Here is a 17,500-nt window from a genome sequence, read left to right as displayed (position 1 = left end):
CAGGGAGGGGAGTCGGGGGGCCCAGGACTGAGACCCACTGGTCAGTGTGGCAGGGGCGACACTCTCTGGTCTCGGTTTACCCAACTCCTCCCTGGGGTCCACGAGGCCCCGCGCCAGCGGCCCAGCCCCGCCTGCCCTCCAGACGGCCCCCTCCCTCTCGCCCCCCTGCGGACAACGCTGGGCACAGTCCTGCCCTGGCTCTTTGCGTGTGACGTTTGCCTGCGACGCTCCCGGGTCTCGTTCTCATGTCCTTTCCTGCGGGAGACCCTCCATGACCACCCAGCTAAAAACCAACCTCCGAGGGATTGCCCGTCCCTCCTCAAGCTCCTTGAAAAGCCCTTCGAACCTCGTTTGTTCAGCCCAACAGTGTGTTACGTATCCGTGGGCTTGTGGCATGTCCCTCCCGCCCCAGATCAGGGCCCAGGCGGGGCCGAGCCCAGGTCCCCGTGGGGTCCCCCGCGCCGTGCAGGGAGCTGGCGTGCAGCATGCATCCAGTGCGGGGCTGCGGACTCCTCTCCCTCCCTGGGCACGAGCTGAGGCGCTGAGCTGAGAGGGGGCAGCGGCCCGTGCTGCAACCCCCAGCTCTGGGGCCCGACGGGTCTGCGTCTGCGTGTGAGCTCCGCCGTCCCTCACTTTACCCTGGAGGATGGGACCTTGGACGCAGGGCTTTGAAGGGTGCATAGGAGTTTGGGATGAGCGTTTAGGTAGAGTCACAGTAATGTTTGTTGAGTGGCTCAGTGGATGAAGGAGAGAGAGTCCTTCCCAGAGCACGTTTGGGGTGGGAACTGGCGTTTTGCGTCCTGGTTTGCTGCCCGGGACGGTCAGGGTGGGAGAGCCGCAGGGCGGCCCAGGGCGCAGCTGTCACACCCACAGGGCCCCGCCAGGGCTTGGAGCCGGCGCTCACGTCCCAGCTGCTGGTGCCCTCCCTGGCCAGGAAGTCCCCGTGGGTCGAGTGGGGCTTCTGGGAAAGGCCTGTCCTTGCTCCCCCTCTCTAGAGCTTGCATCTCTGGTTACCAGGGCAAGAGACAAGCTCCCCAAGCCCCAGCAGGTGGCAGTGACCCTTTCTGCCCACTGTACCGAATGGGAAACCGAGGCCCAAAGTGGAGCAGTGATTTGTTCGTGGGTCCTACAGAAGGTGAAGACAGAAGCCGATGTCGCCCAGCCTCACTCCCTCGCAGGGTCCGCCTGGCAGTGGACGCCTCGGCCCCGGGCCTCAGGGCTGGGGGAGGGAGCAAGAGCTGCCCTCAGAGCCCCCAGCTTGTGCAGCCCAGGCTCGGCCTCGAGGAGCCCTGAGGGGGGCGGGGAAGGCTGCCTGAGGGACCACTGCAGCTAGGGCTTTGAGGGACGTGTAGGAGTTCAGGAGGGTTCTCGGCATCTAGCTTGCCTTGGCCCGCTCCTCTGCCCCGTCAGCCGGCGAGGGCGTTGGGAGGTGCCTGGCGACGAGGCCTTGGTTGTTGCAGGTCTTGTGGGACAAAGAAAGTGACGGGCCTGCCTCTCACCTGGCCTAACCTCCCCGAGAGGACGAAGGGAGACGGGGCAGCTAGTCCATGACCCAGTTACAGACTGTTTGCCTCCCTTCCTCCAGGACCAGCTGGAGTCACCGGTGACGTGGGCTCCCGCCCCTGCCCGCCTCCCTGGCTCCCTTCCCCGGAGAGGGGGGCTCAGAGAGGGGAGGAGCCGGGAGGGGACAGGGGCTCAGAGAGAAGCCGGGACCCAGGAGAGGAACTGAGGGAGAGGGGCTCAGAAGCGGAGGTGGGGAGGAGGGGGACGGTCGCCTGCCCTGCTGGCTGGCTCGGCGGCTGTCCCTTCCCAGCTCCCGCTTATCAGGGCCGGAGTGATCGCCAGCACTTGGGTGGCAGCCGCGAGCCAACGTCCCTGCCATCGCCCTGGCCCCCTGCTGTCCTGGTATCCCCTCCGTGGGGGGCAGAGGCCTGTGCCTGTCGGTTCCGCCCCCGGCCAGACAGCCCGGGCTCTGGCCCCAGCTCTGGCCCTGGCAGTGCGGCCCCGGCAGTGTGGCCCCGGGCGAGTGGCTCCGCATCTCTGGGGCTGGCGTGTCAAGTGGCATTCCGGCACAGGACTAGCAAGTCCGGGGTTGGACAGAAACTGGCAGGGGACGGGCCCCTCCGTCCTTCTTCTGCCTCAGCAGGTTAACAAGGAGCGGGGGGAAGCGGAACAGGGCCCCGAGGTCCAGCGCCTGCTGCAGCTGTTCCGGTGACTCACGCTTCGGGGGACATTGGAGTGGGGAGCCGGGCACTCAGGCCGAGCCCCGTCCTGCCCCACCCAGGCGAGGGCGGGAGGCTATTTTCAGAGCCTCAGTAATAGGTGAAATCTGAGGTCATCCCCCTCCTCCCCAGCACCCCATGGCCAGAGATGGCCCAAGGGGAGACGGAGCAGAGCAGGGAGCTTGCACCAGGCCGGGGTGTGCCCAGCCACATCCATCTCGAAGGCAAACCGAGAGCCCAGAGCAGCGGCTCCTCCTTTGTTCCCGAGACCCCAGCCCACTGGAGAGCAGGGGGCCGATGGCCTTCGTGGCGGGGCAGGTCCCTGGTTCTTATCCTTACACAGGCCCGAGACCCCGTGGGGCCTACGCCAGGTGTCTGCCCCTCTCTGAGCCTCTTTCCCCATCATAAAATGGGGAGCAGAGCCTTGGGCCTTTCCCGGCCCCCCGGAAGATTGCAAGCAATCAAAATAATCGCAACGACATCAGTAGTAATAGTAACAGCGCCAGCAGGCTTGGGGAGCTGGGCGAATAATGGGGTTCACAATCCAGGAAGAGATGTCACCCCATTCAAGAAGCCCAGGCAAGAGGGGACACCGATGTTTTTCTTCTGTCTTCCTTTCTCCGTGAGCGTCTCGCTCCGTGAGGCTGAGAAGCCGTGAGGCGGGTTCTCAGCAGACGGAGTCCCTTGCCGGAAGACGGAGAGCCTGGCACAGCCTCCCTCCCGCGTGGACAGGGCAGGGGCCTCCCGTGTGGCTCTCCGCAGGGCTGCGGCTCTCGTAGGGGAAGTCAGACGGTGTGAGGTCCGGGCCCAGCCCCTCATGACTGGGTCCCCTCTTGGGGCCTCAGTTTCCTTGTCTGTGCAATGGAATATGGGCCCAGCAATGCCGATGAGGCGTGTGTGGCGGGGGGGGGGGGCGTGTTGAAGTCACAGCTCTAGCCAGGGCTCAGCCTCCCCAGGCCTCAGTTTTTCCATCTATGGAATGAATAGGTCTGTGGGGGACAGGGCAGGGTGAGCTGGCCCCCAGGGGCCCTCTCTCCAGCTCTGAACCCCCACGGTGGAGCTCCTCTGTCTCAAGAGCATTCTGACCTCTGTTTCCTCGGGCCTCGGCCCCTGCAACGGGTCTATGCCGGGAACCCCCTTTCCATCAGCCCCTGCCGCCCGGGCGTCCCTGGTCTCCGGCCGCGGGCCTCAGCCAGTCCTGTCTGCATGTGCCATGCTTAGGGATGGCTTCTTGCGCCATGGGCCAGTAGAGGCAGCCCTGGACGCCCCTGGCTTCTCCTGCCATCGCCGAGCACCCGCTGGTGCTCACACTACGGTCCAGGGGCCCAGTGCCCGCCCTCCGTTTTTGTCAATAAAGTTTTATTGGAATACCCAGCACCACCCTTCACATCTCAGCCATGGCGAATGTTGGCCCCACGCATCCCACCTAGTCCAGGCCTCGGTTTCCCCATCTGGGCAATGGCTTCGTGCCCGGCCCCCGTCGAACTTCTGCTGGGTGCCCTCCGTTTTCCCCGCGAGGCGGGGGTGGGGGGTCTGCCTGGCCCTTCCTGCTGAGCAGGAGGCCTCGGCCTGCGGGCGCGGCGCTGGGCGCCCGGCCCCAGCTTCCCCTGACCTCTGGCCTCTGCCCTGCAGGATGAGTTCCACCCGTTCATCGAGGCGCTGCTGCCCCACGTGCGCGCCTTCGCCTACACCTGGTTCAACCTGCAGGCGCGGAAGCGCAAGTACTTCAAGAAGCACGAGAAGCGGATGTCCAAGGACGAGGAGCGCGCGGTGAAGGACGAGCTGCTGGGCGAGAAGGCCGAGGTGAAGCAGAAGTGGGCGTCGCGGCTGCTGGCCAAGCTGCGCAAGGACATCCGGCCCGAGTGCCGCGAGGACTTCGTGCTGGCCATCACCGGCAAGAAGGCGCCGGGCTGCGTGCTGTCCAACCCCGACCAGAAGGGCAAGATGCGCCGCATCGACTGCTTGCGCCAGGCCGACAAGGTGTGGCGGCTGGACCTGGTCATGGTCATCCTCTTCAAGGGCATCCCGCTGGAGAGCACCGACGGCGAGCGCCTGGTCAAGGCGGCGCAGTGCGGCCACCCCGTGCTCTGCGTGCAGCCGCACCACATCGGCGTGGCCGTCAAGGAGCTCGACCTCTACCTGGCCTACTTCGTGCGCGAGCGAGGTGAGCGGGGCGCGCGCAGGTGGCGGAGCGGGGTCTGGGGGAGACGGGGTGCACCGGCCGCAGACAAGCGCCGAGGGAGGGAGGACGCAGACCCACGGGGGTCGGGGGGCGTGGGCGGGAGGCCCCACCGGCGCCGCGGAGGGAGGAGGCAGCTCACGCGCTGTAGGCGGGAGCCGGCGCTACGCTACGGAGGGTCTAAGGGGGACAGTGGGCATGCGCTGGGGTCCCAGGGGCGGGCTCATGCGTTGCCAAGGTCTAAGCCAGGTGGTGGCCCACCTTTGTGGCACCAGGGACGGGTGCGGTGCTCCCGTGAGACTGTTAACGCCGGATTATCTGAGGCGGAGATGCTGGTGCTGGGGAGGGGGTGGGGGGGCGGCCGCGCACGCACGTGAACTTCACCTCCTGCTTTTCCGTCTGGCTCCTAACAGGCCACGGACTAGTACAGGTCTGTGGCTCAGGGCTTGGGGTCCCCTGGTCTAAGGGAAAGAGAGAGGCTTCAAGGAGAGGGGGCGGGGGAGGAGTCTGAAGGTAGAGGCAGGCCTTGACCTTGACCTTGACCTTGACGCCTGGTGGGGCTGTGAACACTGGTTGGTTGATTCTCCGACCTCCAGCAGAGGCCCGACGGGCCGCACACGTGTGCCGTGAGGCGCTGTGTGACTGTGGCTAGGTCGCCGCCCTCTCTGGTCCCCCGCCCTGGCCCTTCCAGGCGGGGGTTGCATGGTTCTGTGGTCAGGTGCCTGGGGTTAGGGCGAGCAGGGTTTGTGAGGGTGGGGAGATCCATGACAGTTCCCTGGGGCAGGAACTGCGGCTGAGCCCGTCTGCAGGATTGCTGGCCGGTGACGGGGCGGGCTGTCCCCGGAGGTAAGCAGCCTCGGTGGCGATGTGGAGGCCGGCTGCGTGGTCCAGTCTCTCGAGGTCACGGGTGCTGGTGGCGAGGGCAGGGCCACTGCTTCCTGTCTGTGTGTCTGTGTCTTGGACGTAGCCCTAGTGTGACTTTGGACATAGTGTTCTGTGCCTCAGTGTCCCCCTCCGCACAGCGGGGATAAGGACCCTGCAGACTCCCAGCGATGGCCTAAGGATTAGGTGAGATCAGGGAGCTCCGGTGGTGTGTGGTGGGAGGGAGAGTCAGCCAGAGTTTCTCAGTCTTGACCTTGATTCCTCGACCTTGACCTGATCTGCCCCCTCCCCCAGCCCCGCCAATTAGCAACAGGCCCCCTGGGGCCTGCAGCGAAGCGCTGGGGGGAGCGGAGTCAGAGGGTGGGCGAGGTGACTGTTTGCAGGGAGGCCAGGGGCAGGGGCGGCCTGAGCTCATTGCCATGCAGGTCTCCAGCTCCAGCCCAGCCCCCACCTCCTCCACGCTGAGCTGATAAAATTTTGAAGCGAGTTTTCTGCTGGCATCAGCACAATCTCCGGGCGCCTCCCCTCCCCCAGCCAGCCCTCTCCCCGCTGGGCTCAGCAGGCAGGCCAGGCCTCCAGGCCTCCCCAGACACCTTCGAGCTGTGCCTTTGCGGGCCAGTCTGGTCGGCCTCCTCAGATGAGGGCCAGGGAAGGTCAAGGCCGCACCCTCCCCTACTTCCAGCCGGCTCCATCATCCTCAGGGGATTTCTGCGCTTCTGCTCGCAGTGGCCCCAGCTGACCCAGCCCCAGCAGGCCAGGAGCGAGGGTCAGGCACGAGGGCTGGGCCTGAGCTCAGCCACCGCCTGCCGCTGCATGATCTGGGCGGGTCCCTTCACCTGTCCGCCCTGCGGCCTTGTCTGTAAAGTGGGAAGCTCAGAAACAGGCACCTGCTGGGAGGTCGGATGCTCACGGTCAGCGGTCCACAGCCCTGGCAGGGCTGGAGACGGGTGGCAGGCCCAGGGCCGGGGCCCCTGAGCTGGGCGTTGCACATCTGTATCATGCCTACGATCTTCCACCGCTGGGCCTTTGCCTTTGCTGTTCCCTCTGCCCGGAACGCCTTTCCTGTGTGGAAAGCTCTGGCTTCTGCCTCGGAGTCCCAGCTCTCAGCTCCACGTTCTCTCTGACGGGCATGTTCTTTCTGAGGTCTTAGCGATTCTGTGCCATTCCCGCGAGGCAGGAATTGGAGCCATTTCACGGATGAGAAAACAGAGGCCCAAAGAGGGGACCTGTCCTGGCCGAGGTCCCACAGTCGAGAGAGCAGAGGTGGGACTTGGGCACACGCAGGTTCTGTCACTGACCGCCTCCCCGGCCACTCCCGATGGCAGAGGGCTATGGAGGGGCATCGCGCTTTGCAGTGTGGAAAGCCAGTCGGCACGGCTCGGCCACCTCCAGGCCAGGTCTGTGTCTTAGGCTTCTACCAGCCAAAGGGTCCTCAGTCTCGAGGCCATCCCCCAGGACCGCTGCTGAGCCCTGGCTCCCCGACATTTATCCCAGGACCCCCGTCCTGATTCTGTGTTCTCAGCCAGGCAGATGTCAGTCCGATGGCAGAGAGAACTGGCCACCACCTCCCACCTCCCAGCCTGCGGGTCGCAGGGCTGGATGGGGTCCCCGCCTAGGCCAGAGCACAGCATCCACTTTACTCAGCCCTGCTGGGAGGCCGTGGAGTGGACGGGGGCTGGTGGCGGGCCTCAGTGGGCCTCTGGAGGGGTGCAGGGTGGAAGTCAGGGGGCACCTGCCGTAGAGCTTAAAGGAAGTACCACCTCCAACGTCAGGAGTGAGGCCTCGGAGCCAGCAGGGCACACACACTGAGATGCAGACAGGAGCACGGAGAGACAGAGAGATGCAGAGAGCCTCGCGGAAACCCACAGGCCTGCCCTCTGCCCCCCACCCCGTCCTGGGACGAGGCCGGCCCCGCCCCCCAAGCCTCCTGCCTTCCCACAGTGTCAGGTGGACCTGTGGGGCCGTGCCCCAGAGGGGAATCCCAGGCCTCCGTCCGTGGTTTATTCTGGGGAACGTTTGGGTGGGGACCAGCCATGAGACGGTCCCTTCGGCCTTGGGCTGCTGGAGCCCAGGCCACCTCCTGGGCTGAATTTGGCCGCCCCAGCCGCCCATCTGGCGTCCCCGAGGCCAGAGGAGCCTGGTTCCAGGGACTGGACGCAGTTCGTGCCCCAGGGCCAGGCCAGGGGGTGCCGCTGGGGGTACTGTGATGGGGGGGGTGACATGAGCTGCCTACTAAGTGCGTGCGCTTGGGGTGGCGAGGTGCCGTGTGCCCCTGAGCAGGGGACGGGGAAGCTGACAGTCCACAGTTAAATGAATAAGAACATGCTGGGAGGTAAATAAAGCGGGAAGGGTGCGGGGGGCGCGGGGCACAGGGGTGCGGGGGGGTGCGGGGCGCAGGGGTGCGGGGGGCGCAGGGCGCTCCAAACAGGGGGGGACTCTCGGAGGAGGTGACTTTTGAAGCTGGCGAGCGAGGCCCAGGCCCGGGGCCCGGGGCAGTGAGAGGGGACCAGGCAGGGGTGCAGCCAGTGCAGCCAGTGTGAGCACTCTGGGGCCTCGGTGGCCGAGAGCCCGCTGGAGAGGGCGGCGGGCGGGCCAGGGATGGGAGAGCCCCGCGCTCCTCAGCCTGCAGGGCACTTGGGAAGGAGCCTGGAGGAGAAACGGCCCAGAGAGGGAAGCCGCCCGCCCAGCCCTGAAGCCCAGCCAGGCTCCCCGCCCCCTCCGCTGGCCCGGGAAACCTGAGGCTGGCAGGCTCCGTGCCACGGCGGGGGGAGGGGCTGCCGGGCCCGCTCTCCGGGCAGCTGCCGGCCCGCCCCAGCGCCAGCCCAGCTGGTGCCCATGTGCTGACGCCGCCGCGGGCCGGCCTCCTGTGCCCGCCTTGTGCGGTGCCAACCTCCCAGCATGGCGCTGCGGGCAGGGGCCGGCTTGGGAGGCTCACAGCAGAGAGGGGCGGCCCAGGGAGGGGGGCAGGAGAAATGCGGTGTGGGAGGGTGTCCCCCAACTCCTCCTGGACGGAACGGAAAGCCATAATGACAGAGGTAATCGCCACCGTGAGCACTTACCGAGCACCCACTGTAGGCCCGGTCCTGAGCCCATCCCTCATCTGGACTGCTTGAATTCTGTCCACCGCCCCGGGAGAGAGGGACTTCTCCCATGCGTCCCGTAAGGAAACAGGCCCGGAGACAATCAGGCACTTGCCCAAGGTCACACAGCTCCCAAGAGGCCGTGTGGAATTAGAACCCACGGATTCTGAGTCCTTGAAACCCCTAAGAGGAAAAAAAAAACTAAAAAACACTCCCGTTGGTATCAAGGTGGGACGTGAGTCCCTTCCAGTGTGCGGATGATAGCAATGGGGCGCCCTGAGCGCAGAGCGGATGTACGGCTGCAGAGGGGTGAACCGTGTGAAAGGGCCTGCCATGCCCGGGCCCGGGGCCTGGGGGTCTCCACGCAGGGCACCCGGGGCTCGGGTGGCAGGAGCTCGTGCCCCAGCCTGCAGGGGGCTTGGCGCGGCCACAGTGCTGCCCCTGGCCTGCTGTGCGACTTAGGGCAAAGTCCTATCTTTGCTGGTCCGGGGTGGGGGCAGGAAGGCCGGGCCTCGTGGGCCACGGAGGAGGGCAGGCCGGCCCCGCCTGAGGGTTTCCGTCCATCTGGTGCCCCTCGTCCCGCACTGGACACTGCGCTGGGAGGCAGGGTGGACCGTGGGGTGCACGAGGGCGCCTGTTTCTTTGTACGGCAACATGGTTCACGTCCATGCTTGCGTGAGCTGTGTCCCCATCCGAGCCTCAGTTTCCCCCTCTGTAAACGGGGTGCATCTAAGCTGCGTCCGCTGCATTGAGGGGTCCTGGAGAAGCATGCAGGAGGCACTGAGTAAACGCTCTGTCCTGGCCGCAGGGGGCAGCGGGCAGACCTCGGTTCTGCTCCGAGACCCCGAGAGTCTTTCTGCCCACCCAGGGAACCCACAGGGACACCCATGACCCGGACGGGCTCCCGCTGGGGGCCAGGCCGCGTCGCCCTCCGGGTGTCCAGGTGGCGGAAGGGCGAGGGGCTCCCGGCAGCCTGATTTTCCTCGGGCTGGGCGGCCAGGTGTGCCAGCTGTCCGGCGGTGCCGCACGGGTGTGAGGCCCGGATGCCAGCTGACGCGGTATTTATAGCGATGGCGGGAAGCCTCCGTTAGCGGGCGGGAGGGACCAACAGGTGAGGGTCCTGCTTACACAGCGGGCGCAGAGCCCACCGGGGGGCTGCAAAGCAACTCGCAGTCAGGAGTGTATGAGTCGACTTAAAAACGGTTAAAACAGTAAATTTTATGGTGGTGCTTTCGTACCGCGATTTAGAGAGCTATTTTTTGTTAATAACGATGGATAAGTAGCGATGCCTCTTCCGCGTATAACATGGGGATGAGTAGTTCATGGGGCGGAATGTCAGTGATGGCCGTAGAATGGTGATCACGCTCATGGCCACTGCCACCAGCATCCCTGTGGACCCCGGCCCCGCTCCGACCCGGCCCCGCTCGGTCCTGGACCCGCTCCGACCCCGGCCCCGCTCCGACCCGTCTCTGGGCTTCTGTTTTTGTATCTGCGAGATCAGCACCCGGAGTATCCGCAGTGGGGACTCAGGCGGCATCTGTGAGAAGGGGCGGCATCTCCGCATGGCGGCGCTCAGACATGGCAGAGCCGGGTAGGTGCCCCCCACCCCGGCAGACGCCTCTGCGCCTGCGTCCGGGTTGCACGTCCGCACACAGGGCCGGGGTGCTGAGGCGGCCACGAGGGTCCCCTTGTCCCACGAGCAGGCCCGGCCCGCCGAGGAGCCAGCAGAAGCGGAAGGCAGCACACCGCACCCCGGAGTGACGGGGCTGCAGTTGGCACCCTGGCCCCGTGCCCGGGGAGCTGGGGGGTGGCCGAGGGCAGCTAGGGACATCTCCGGGCCCCCCTTCCCAGCCAGCTGCCAGGCCAGCCCCTCTCGCTCCAGCTGGGTGTGGGCAGGAAGTCACAGATGGTCGCAGTCGGTGAGGGATGAGGGAGGGGGCACTCGGCGACGGATGTCATGTCCGCGTGGGGAAACCGAGGCCCAGGGAGGGCGGCGGCACTGCCAAGGCTGCTCTTCGTCGACCCGTCTTCCATTCCAGGCCAACTTGTGGGGCACCAGCGCGGGGAAAAGGGGGCCCGCAGATCTCAGAATGAATGACTTGCAGTTTGGGAAGGGGTTCCAGGGCTGGGGCCAGGGGGTCTCTGGGGTGCCAGAGCTGAGGCGGCTGCAAATCCTCCCCGAGGGACGCGTTCTCGGATTCCCAGAGCCGGGGTCCTTGGCCGCAGGCGATTCTGGAATTCTCCGCGCTGCATCCCAGCACCGCCCGGCCCAGGACGGCGCAGTGCGAGCCGCGTGTGCAACGTTTTCCTGTATTCACACCTGCACGTGTGAACCGGCAGGGGAAATTCATTCCAGTGGCCTATTCTACTTACCCAGGACGTCCGAAACGGTGCCGTGTTGACACATCGTAACCACTAAAAGGTCGCTGAGATATTTTGCGTCCTGTTTCGTCCCAGGTCTGTGAAAGTCGGCACGTCCGGACGCTCGTGCCTCCACTCCGACCTGCCACGTTCGAGGCGCCAGCGCCACGTGTGGGCAGTGCGCGCCGCGTCAGGCGGCTCGGCTCCAGGACATCCGCGTTCTGGAGCATTCCGAGGCGGACCTCCGGCCTGCCACGTTGGGCCGTGCGAAGGCGGGGAGTGGCGTTTAGACGGTGTCACCTGGGGCTTTTGAGGGGAAGATGAGGTGTCCCCATCCGGGCGGGCCACTCCCTAGGGGGTCGTCCCGGGCTCTGTGGGGTGTGAAGCAGCATCCCTGGTCCCTCCCCTCCCCCTGCCGATTGTGACAACAAAAAATATCTCCAGACGTCACCCAGCGTCCCCGGGGAGAATCATCACCCCGCAAGAACCACTGAACTAACGTGAAGCCTTAGACCCCTTTGAACTGGGCTATTTCGGCCCCCGGGAAGCGGACCCAGAGTCCTCTGGATGGTCCTTGCTCCAGAACTCCTCAAGTGAATTCTTAACCATCGGGGAGCAGGATCCCCAGTTTCCCGAGCGGGATTTCCGGGCGTCTGGAAGCAAGGTCCAGCACTCTTTTTGTCGAGTGTTTGCTCACCCGAGGACAGGCTCCAGACGTCTGTGAGTTGGGTTCTAGAACAGCCCGGGGCGGGTTCTAGAACCCTCAGAGGCAAGGACCCAGAAAGATGGAGCCAGTGTCCGGAACCTCCGTCAGACACCAGTGACCCGGCAGCTCATCCGGCCCAGACGCCGCAGAGAGAGGAGGACGTGCGTTTCAGTTTCTCCGAGGCTCCGTCCATCTGGGGTTGGATGGCCCCCCGCCCTGTGCAGGGAGCAGTCGGCGGGGCGTACGTGGCCCTGAGACCCTGGCAGCAGGCGGGCCGGGAATAGGCATTGAGACTATTTAATCCCTGGAAAATGTCCGTGGTTTACTGGGTGTGGGATGTGGGACCCGGTTGTTTCCAGAGGCCGTTGCGGGGCTGGGGGCGCTTAGCAGGGCCTCGGTCGAAGGCGACGGCTCTCACGGGCGATGGTGACGTCTGGCAGGAGGCGAGGGGTGTCTGCCTGTGTGTCGGGGAGCCAGCAGGAGCTGCAGGCGTGTCGAGGGCTTACCGGGCTGCAGTCGGCATGGGCCACGAAGCGTTGGTAGCATTGCATGTCACCTGACTCCCACGGGGGTAGGGACGATCATTAACTGCGTTTAACAGACGGGGAACTCGAGGCCCAGAGAGGCAAAGCCACGGGCCGAGGTCGCACAGATAAGGGGCGGAGTTGGGATTCGAAGCCAGGTCCCGTGGCTCAGGGGGCCCAAGAGGGTGCCCGGGAAGGGGCCATTAGGGGTGTGTCAGTGGCCTCCCCAGAATGTCCCAGGAGCCCCACTTGGGGCCCAGAGGACGTCGGTGCTGGCGTGCGACGCCAGGTTCAGCTGGATCGAGGAGCAGCTTTGGGGGCTGCAGCCTGGTGGGGGCGGGCGGGCCGCACGCCTCAGCGCGACCGGCCGCCTCCCTTTCGGTGTCTCTGTGTCTCTGTCTCTCTCCCTGTCCCGATCTCTGCTCGGCCCACCCCTGGCCTCCCTGCCTTTGCCGGTCTGCTCCCCGCCTCTCACCCCAGGCCGGCCTGTGGGCTGCCCGGAGGTGGCAGCTGAATGGGCTCCTTGTTCCCGACCACGCCCGCCCCTCAGGGTCACCCGGGGACAAGCCCTGGCAGCCCGCTGCCTTAAAGGGCCAGCACCCAGAGGGAGGGGAGGGAGAGCCGGCCTGTGTGCCCAAGCCCCGCCCCTCGCCAAGATGGTGCATGGTGGGGGGGGAGGGCGCCATACCCAGACGCCCCAGCCCCACGTGGTCAGGGGGCAGGCCGGGGCTGGGGAGGCCGCCTGGGGGAGGGGAGAGTGCACTCATGTCGCATGTCGGGCTTGGGTTTGACCTTGGGTGTACCCCTCCCTTTCTCCGGGCCTCAGTTTCCCCATCTGTGTTCGGGGCTCCTCGTGCTCACCCCCAGGGGTTTGGGGGCAGATGGTGCAGTCTCTGGGCCGAGCCGCGGTGCCCGCCCGCCTACTCCGGGCCTCTCGCGAGCAGGCGCCCACATGCCGTGCGGACAGGGTGACCGCCCCTGCGTTTCTCCGTGCCTCGGTCTCCCCGCGGGCGGAACGAGTGAGCCAGCTCCTAGCATCGGGAGGATTTAGAGCGAGGCCCAGCGCCACGTTTCAGGCTGCGTCTCTTGAGGGCTGGCTGCACACCGGGCCTTGCTGGGAAGGGTCCTGTTTGCAGCCCTGTCTCTGGAGAGACGGAGGCTCTCGCTGGGCGGCACGGCCCGGACGTCACCCTAGCTCTGCAGCTCCAGGCTGCTCGGTGCCCTCTCTGGGCCTCAGTTTCACCTTCAGAGCAATGGGAACGCCCCCCCCCCCCCGTCCCCCGGTAGGCCAGAGGCCTTTCACTTTCTTTAGCCCAGAGGGTGCTGCTCCGGGAGTGGAGGTGTCCCCTGGGCCCGAGCTGCACCTCGTGGCCACTCGGGGCCACCGTGGAGCCCAGGCGCCCCGGGCCGGCCCCACAGACAGCCTGGGACAGGTTGCTGCCGGATGGACAGGCCTGTTCCCTACTTTCTTATGTAACCAGGTTATACAAGGGCAGCTGGCCTGCTTACATAAGGGGAGGCGGGCCAGGCCCCAGCTAGGGAGGGGGAGGCTCTTAAAGGGGCCCGCGCACCCCGAGGCTCCCCCTCGGGGCCCCTCGCCGAGCCTGCCCAGGGTCGCGCATGTCGATGCCGCTGGCGCCACCACCACCGTCGCTGACATTGTTCACTGTCACGTGGCCCTTCCCAGGGCCAGCGGGCGAGTCGAGCAGGGCCAAGCCCTGGCCTGGCCGCCCCCCCACCCCCGCCCCGGCTTCTGGTGCTCGGTCCTTCCCTCCTCTCCCTGGGCCGTTTCCCCATCTGGGCATTGGGGGGGGGGCGGGGTGTCAGTGCAGGAAGGCGGCGGCGCTCACTGCGTGACCTCAGGCAAGTGGCGTCCCTCTCTGGGCCTCGGTTTCCGTGGCCTCACGAGGCTGCTGCGCACGCAGGCTCGGCATTCGGCCGACGGGACCACGCTGCCGCCGGGGAATGTTCGTTCAGCACCTGCTGTGTGCCAGGCACTTGTCTAGGTCCTAGGGACATCACGCTGAACGAGGCGGACCAAAACCCAGCCTCGTGGGGCTCACGGTCTGTCGGGGGAACAGACAGAGAGCAAGAAATTAACGTCGGCTCGCGATGAGGGCTATTGAGAAAAAGACAGGGGGGCCAGGGGACACAGCGCGGTGGGCTGCCCGCGGGAGGTCCTCGCGAGGACTTCCCACGGAGCCGAGACCCGAGGGGCGAGGGGGAGGGACCAGGGTGGGACTGCATGAGGGAAGGGCACGCCCGGCAGAGGGCACAGCCCGGGCAAAGGCCCTGGGGCAGGACCAGGCCTGGCCTGTTGGAGGAGCAGCAGGAGGCCCGTGTGGCCTGAGCAGCGTGCGTAGGGGCAGAGAGGGAGTGGGGAGGGCGGGGAGGGGCCGGACCACAGGCCTGGGCTCTTACTCAGAGGGAGGTGAGAGCCCAGGAGGGCCGAGGGCACAGGAGGAACGCCTCACAGGTGCCCTGTGGTCGCAGCGGGGAGGACGGACTGCGGGGTGGGGGCGTGGATGGCAGTGGAGAGACCCAGGCGGAGGCCCCCGCACTGGTTCAGGTGAGCGATGATGGGGCCCTGCCAGGCAGAGGCAGAGGCGGATTCCGGAGGTGTGAGAACTTAGTGGCGATTGTCAGCCTGGGCCGCGTCGGACGGTGCAAGTCGGTCCCCCAGATCACGTGGCCACCTTCTGAGTCTGGCACTGGCCCTGCCGCGCCGCCCCCGCCCCCCACCTCCTGCCTGTAGCAGCACCTGCCTGGGAATATGCGAGGACGGGAGGGGCAAGGCGAGGGCACCAGTCTCAGACACACCCAGCGACACTCCTGGGATCGCGACGTTGTTAGCGGGCAAGTCGGGATGTGGCTCAGGTGCCCGGGCGGCCCACAGGGCTCAGGGCGGGCCGGGCGGGCACCTGCCAACCGCCCCGGCCCCGGCTGGCCTTCCCACTTTTACTCCGGATCTCGGGCCGGGACCTGCCCCGCCCCTGAGCCTCGGTGTCCTCACCGGTGAAATGAGTCTCCGGCTAGCGTCATGACTGACCGACAGTCTCTCACTGTCCAGCGGGGACGGTGAGGACCCAGCACACGGTGGGTGCCGATGCGGCGGCCAGCAGGAGGCGGGGGCTGGGGGAGCCCCCGGCACAGGAGGCCCGCAGCGGGGAACCCACAGTACTTAATGAGACGGGTGCCACTGGGTGACACACTGACTTTTCCAGAGCCCCCGATTCGTTCCTGTAAAATGGGGACAACTGCCACAAAACCCCCGTGGCACCCGGCCAGACTCCCTGCTCAGAAAGTTTGCAGCCTCAGCCCCGTGTGACAGCTGGGGAAATGGACCCAGAGAGAGCCCGGGACTGGCCAGGACCCACCCTGCCAAGCAGGGGCAGAGGGGGGCTGGAGCAGCCTTGCCACGTGGTCCTGACACCCCAGAACCAAGGAGCCCCTGGAACAAATGGTCTGGCTCCGGGCCATTCGCTGTGCCTCAGCTTCCAAACCCATGAAACAGGCCCATGGCCGGGGTTGGTAGGGATTTCCGGACACTGGGAAGAGGCGGCAAGGGTTTAAGCAGATTCCTGGGGGTCCCACGGGGAAGCTTGTCATAGCCAAGCCCCTCAGTGCAGGAATGGTGACCCCGGTCTAGCTCTGGGGGAGCAGGCCTGGCTCACCTGCTCTGTCGAAGGACTGAAACGGGCCAGTGTCCCGCCTCGGACCTTCGCTGCACACCCACTGTGCGCTGCCCCCACTGTGTGCTGCCCCCACTGTGTGCTGTCCCACTGTGTGCTGCCCCCCACTGTGCGCTGTCCCCCCACTGTGCACTCCTCCCCCTACTGCGCGCTGCCCAGCCCCTGCCAGAACCAGACACATTTAGCCAGGCAGCAGGCAGTGCAGCCATTGCTCTGTGTGGTTCGAATCCCGGCTGCGAGCGCTGAGACCAATGGCCGAACCGCACCCAGGCCCCCAGCGCACCTCTGCTAGTCTGTAGGGAGCTCCTGGGGCTGTGTCAAGCTCAGTGGAAGCTGCTGTGATTCTCACCTTTTCATACACTGTCGTCTGTCCCCACAAACCCATTCTGCGCCTGGCAAACTCCCACTCATAGACATCCATGCTCCAGCTCAAATGTCCCCTCCTCCAGGAAGCCCTCATGGCCCCCCAGGCCAGGTTCCTTCCTGTCCCTGCCTTGTCCTTTTGCCGCAGGTTCTTCCCAGAACCTGGAGCAGTTGGGAAGGGCAGCTTCTCAAATTAGATTTATGCTGATCCTCAAAGGACCACGGGGACCGAGATGGACGTTGTTTCGGTGACATTTCACACCCTGCCTGGGCTATTGTCAGAAATCCTTTGGGTTGGCACTGGTTGGCGTCTTCATCCCCTTAAACCTGTCCTTTCCTTCTGAATACCCCCTAATCTTCCCGATGTTCCTCAGATTCCTTTGTCTGACAAGCATTTATTTTGCACTTGTTGTATGCCTGGCCCTATCAGGATAATCCCACTTACTTGTTCAGTAAGCATGTACAGTGTGCCTACTGTATGCCAGGCTCTGCTGGAATAATCATTCACTTGTCTGAAAGCATCTATTGAGTGCCAACTATGTGCGAGCATTTATTGAGCACCAACTATGGGCCCGACTCCAGGAAGAGAGGCCGCACTGCCCCTGCTGGGGCCCTCTGGTTTCCAGTCTCCTCCTGCACGGAGCTAGTGGGTTAAAAATGTGGGCATCCGAACCGCAGCAGCTGGGCCAGGGACCGCCCATGAGACCTAGGGCAAGCCCGTCATCCCTGGTCCCCGATTTCCGCGCCTGTGAAATGAAGCACCCTACGATCTGCCCTGCGCACAGCGCAACACCCATTTTCTGCAGAAAGTGAAACTAAAGCATGGAGAGGGGCCACAGCGCGTCTGTTCCCTGCCCACCCTGCCCCAGGCGAAACGGGGATGGGAGCCGGTCTGCCGGCCCCGCTCCAAGGCTCGGGCGCGCTCCGCCGAGGCCCAGAGAGGGGCAGGGCTTGCCTGAAGCCACACAGTCGAGGGCTGACTCTGCCCTGCTCCTGGGGCCTCCCGTGGCCAGGCCGCCAGGCTCCGGCCTCCTGAGCCCCCTCCCGGGGCTGCTGGGTCGGTGACTCGGCCCCAGAAACATGGGAAGGAAGGGGAGCGGGAGGGGCGGCCCCCTGCGCTGCGCCCATCCTTGGCACAGAGAGTGCTGCGGCCGTCCCCGCCCCCCTCCCGGGCTCTGTCCACCATGTGGCCACAGATGGCTTCCGGGGCTGGCCCGTCGCCTGCCTGCGGCTCCGCACATGTGCGTTGGGCCCGCGGGCACATGTGGCTCCCGGGGTCCCCCCCTGGCTGGCCCGGCCTCCCCTCCACACCCCGCGGCCGAACCAGGCAGGCCTGCCAGGGAGGCGGGAGGAGGCCTTGGCTTGGCTGCTGGAGAAGCCAAGAATTTGCTCCAAATGTAAACAGCGAGTTATTTTAAGTCGCCCCCCCCTCCCCGGGGGTGTTGACACATTTGACATTGGAGGGGCCCAAGGGGGGGTCGAGGGTGCGCA

At 65.8% G+C, this 17,500-nt stretch overlaps 1 protein-coding gene across 5 annotated transcripts in view; it reads left to right on the top strand.

The window, feature by feature from the left end:
- Positions 1-17,500, top strand: part of NFIC (nuclear factor I C) — a 56,324-nt gene that overhangs the window by 10,777 nt on the left and 28,047 nt on the right. For all 5 annotated transcript variants that reach the window (XM_036234117.1, XM_016163491.2, XM_016163489.2 and 2 more), the window contains exon 2: positions 3,855-4,386. In XM_036234117.1, the coding sequence (XP_036090010.1) occupies positions 3,855-4,386 (532 nt within the window). The remainder of the gene's footprint in view (positions 1-3,854; positions 4,387-17,500) is intronic.

The sequence above is a fragment of the Rousettus aegyptiacus genome, unplaced genomic scaffold (assembly GCF_014176215.1).
Source record: "Rousettus aegyptiacus isolate mRouAeg1 unplaced genomic scaffold, mRouAeg1.p scaffold_m13_p_16, whole genome shotgun sequence".
Classification (NCBI taxonomy): Eukaryota; Metazoa; Chordata; class Mammalia; order Chiroptera; family Pteropodidae; genus Rousettus; species Rousettus aegyptiacus.
The sequence above is the reverse complement of the archived record's forward strand: the minus strand, read 5'-3'. Positions and strand labels throughout refer to the sequence as shown.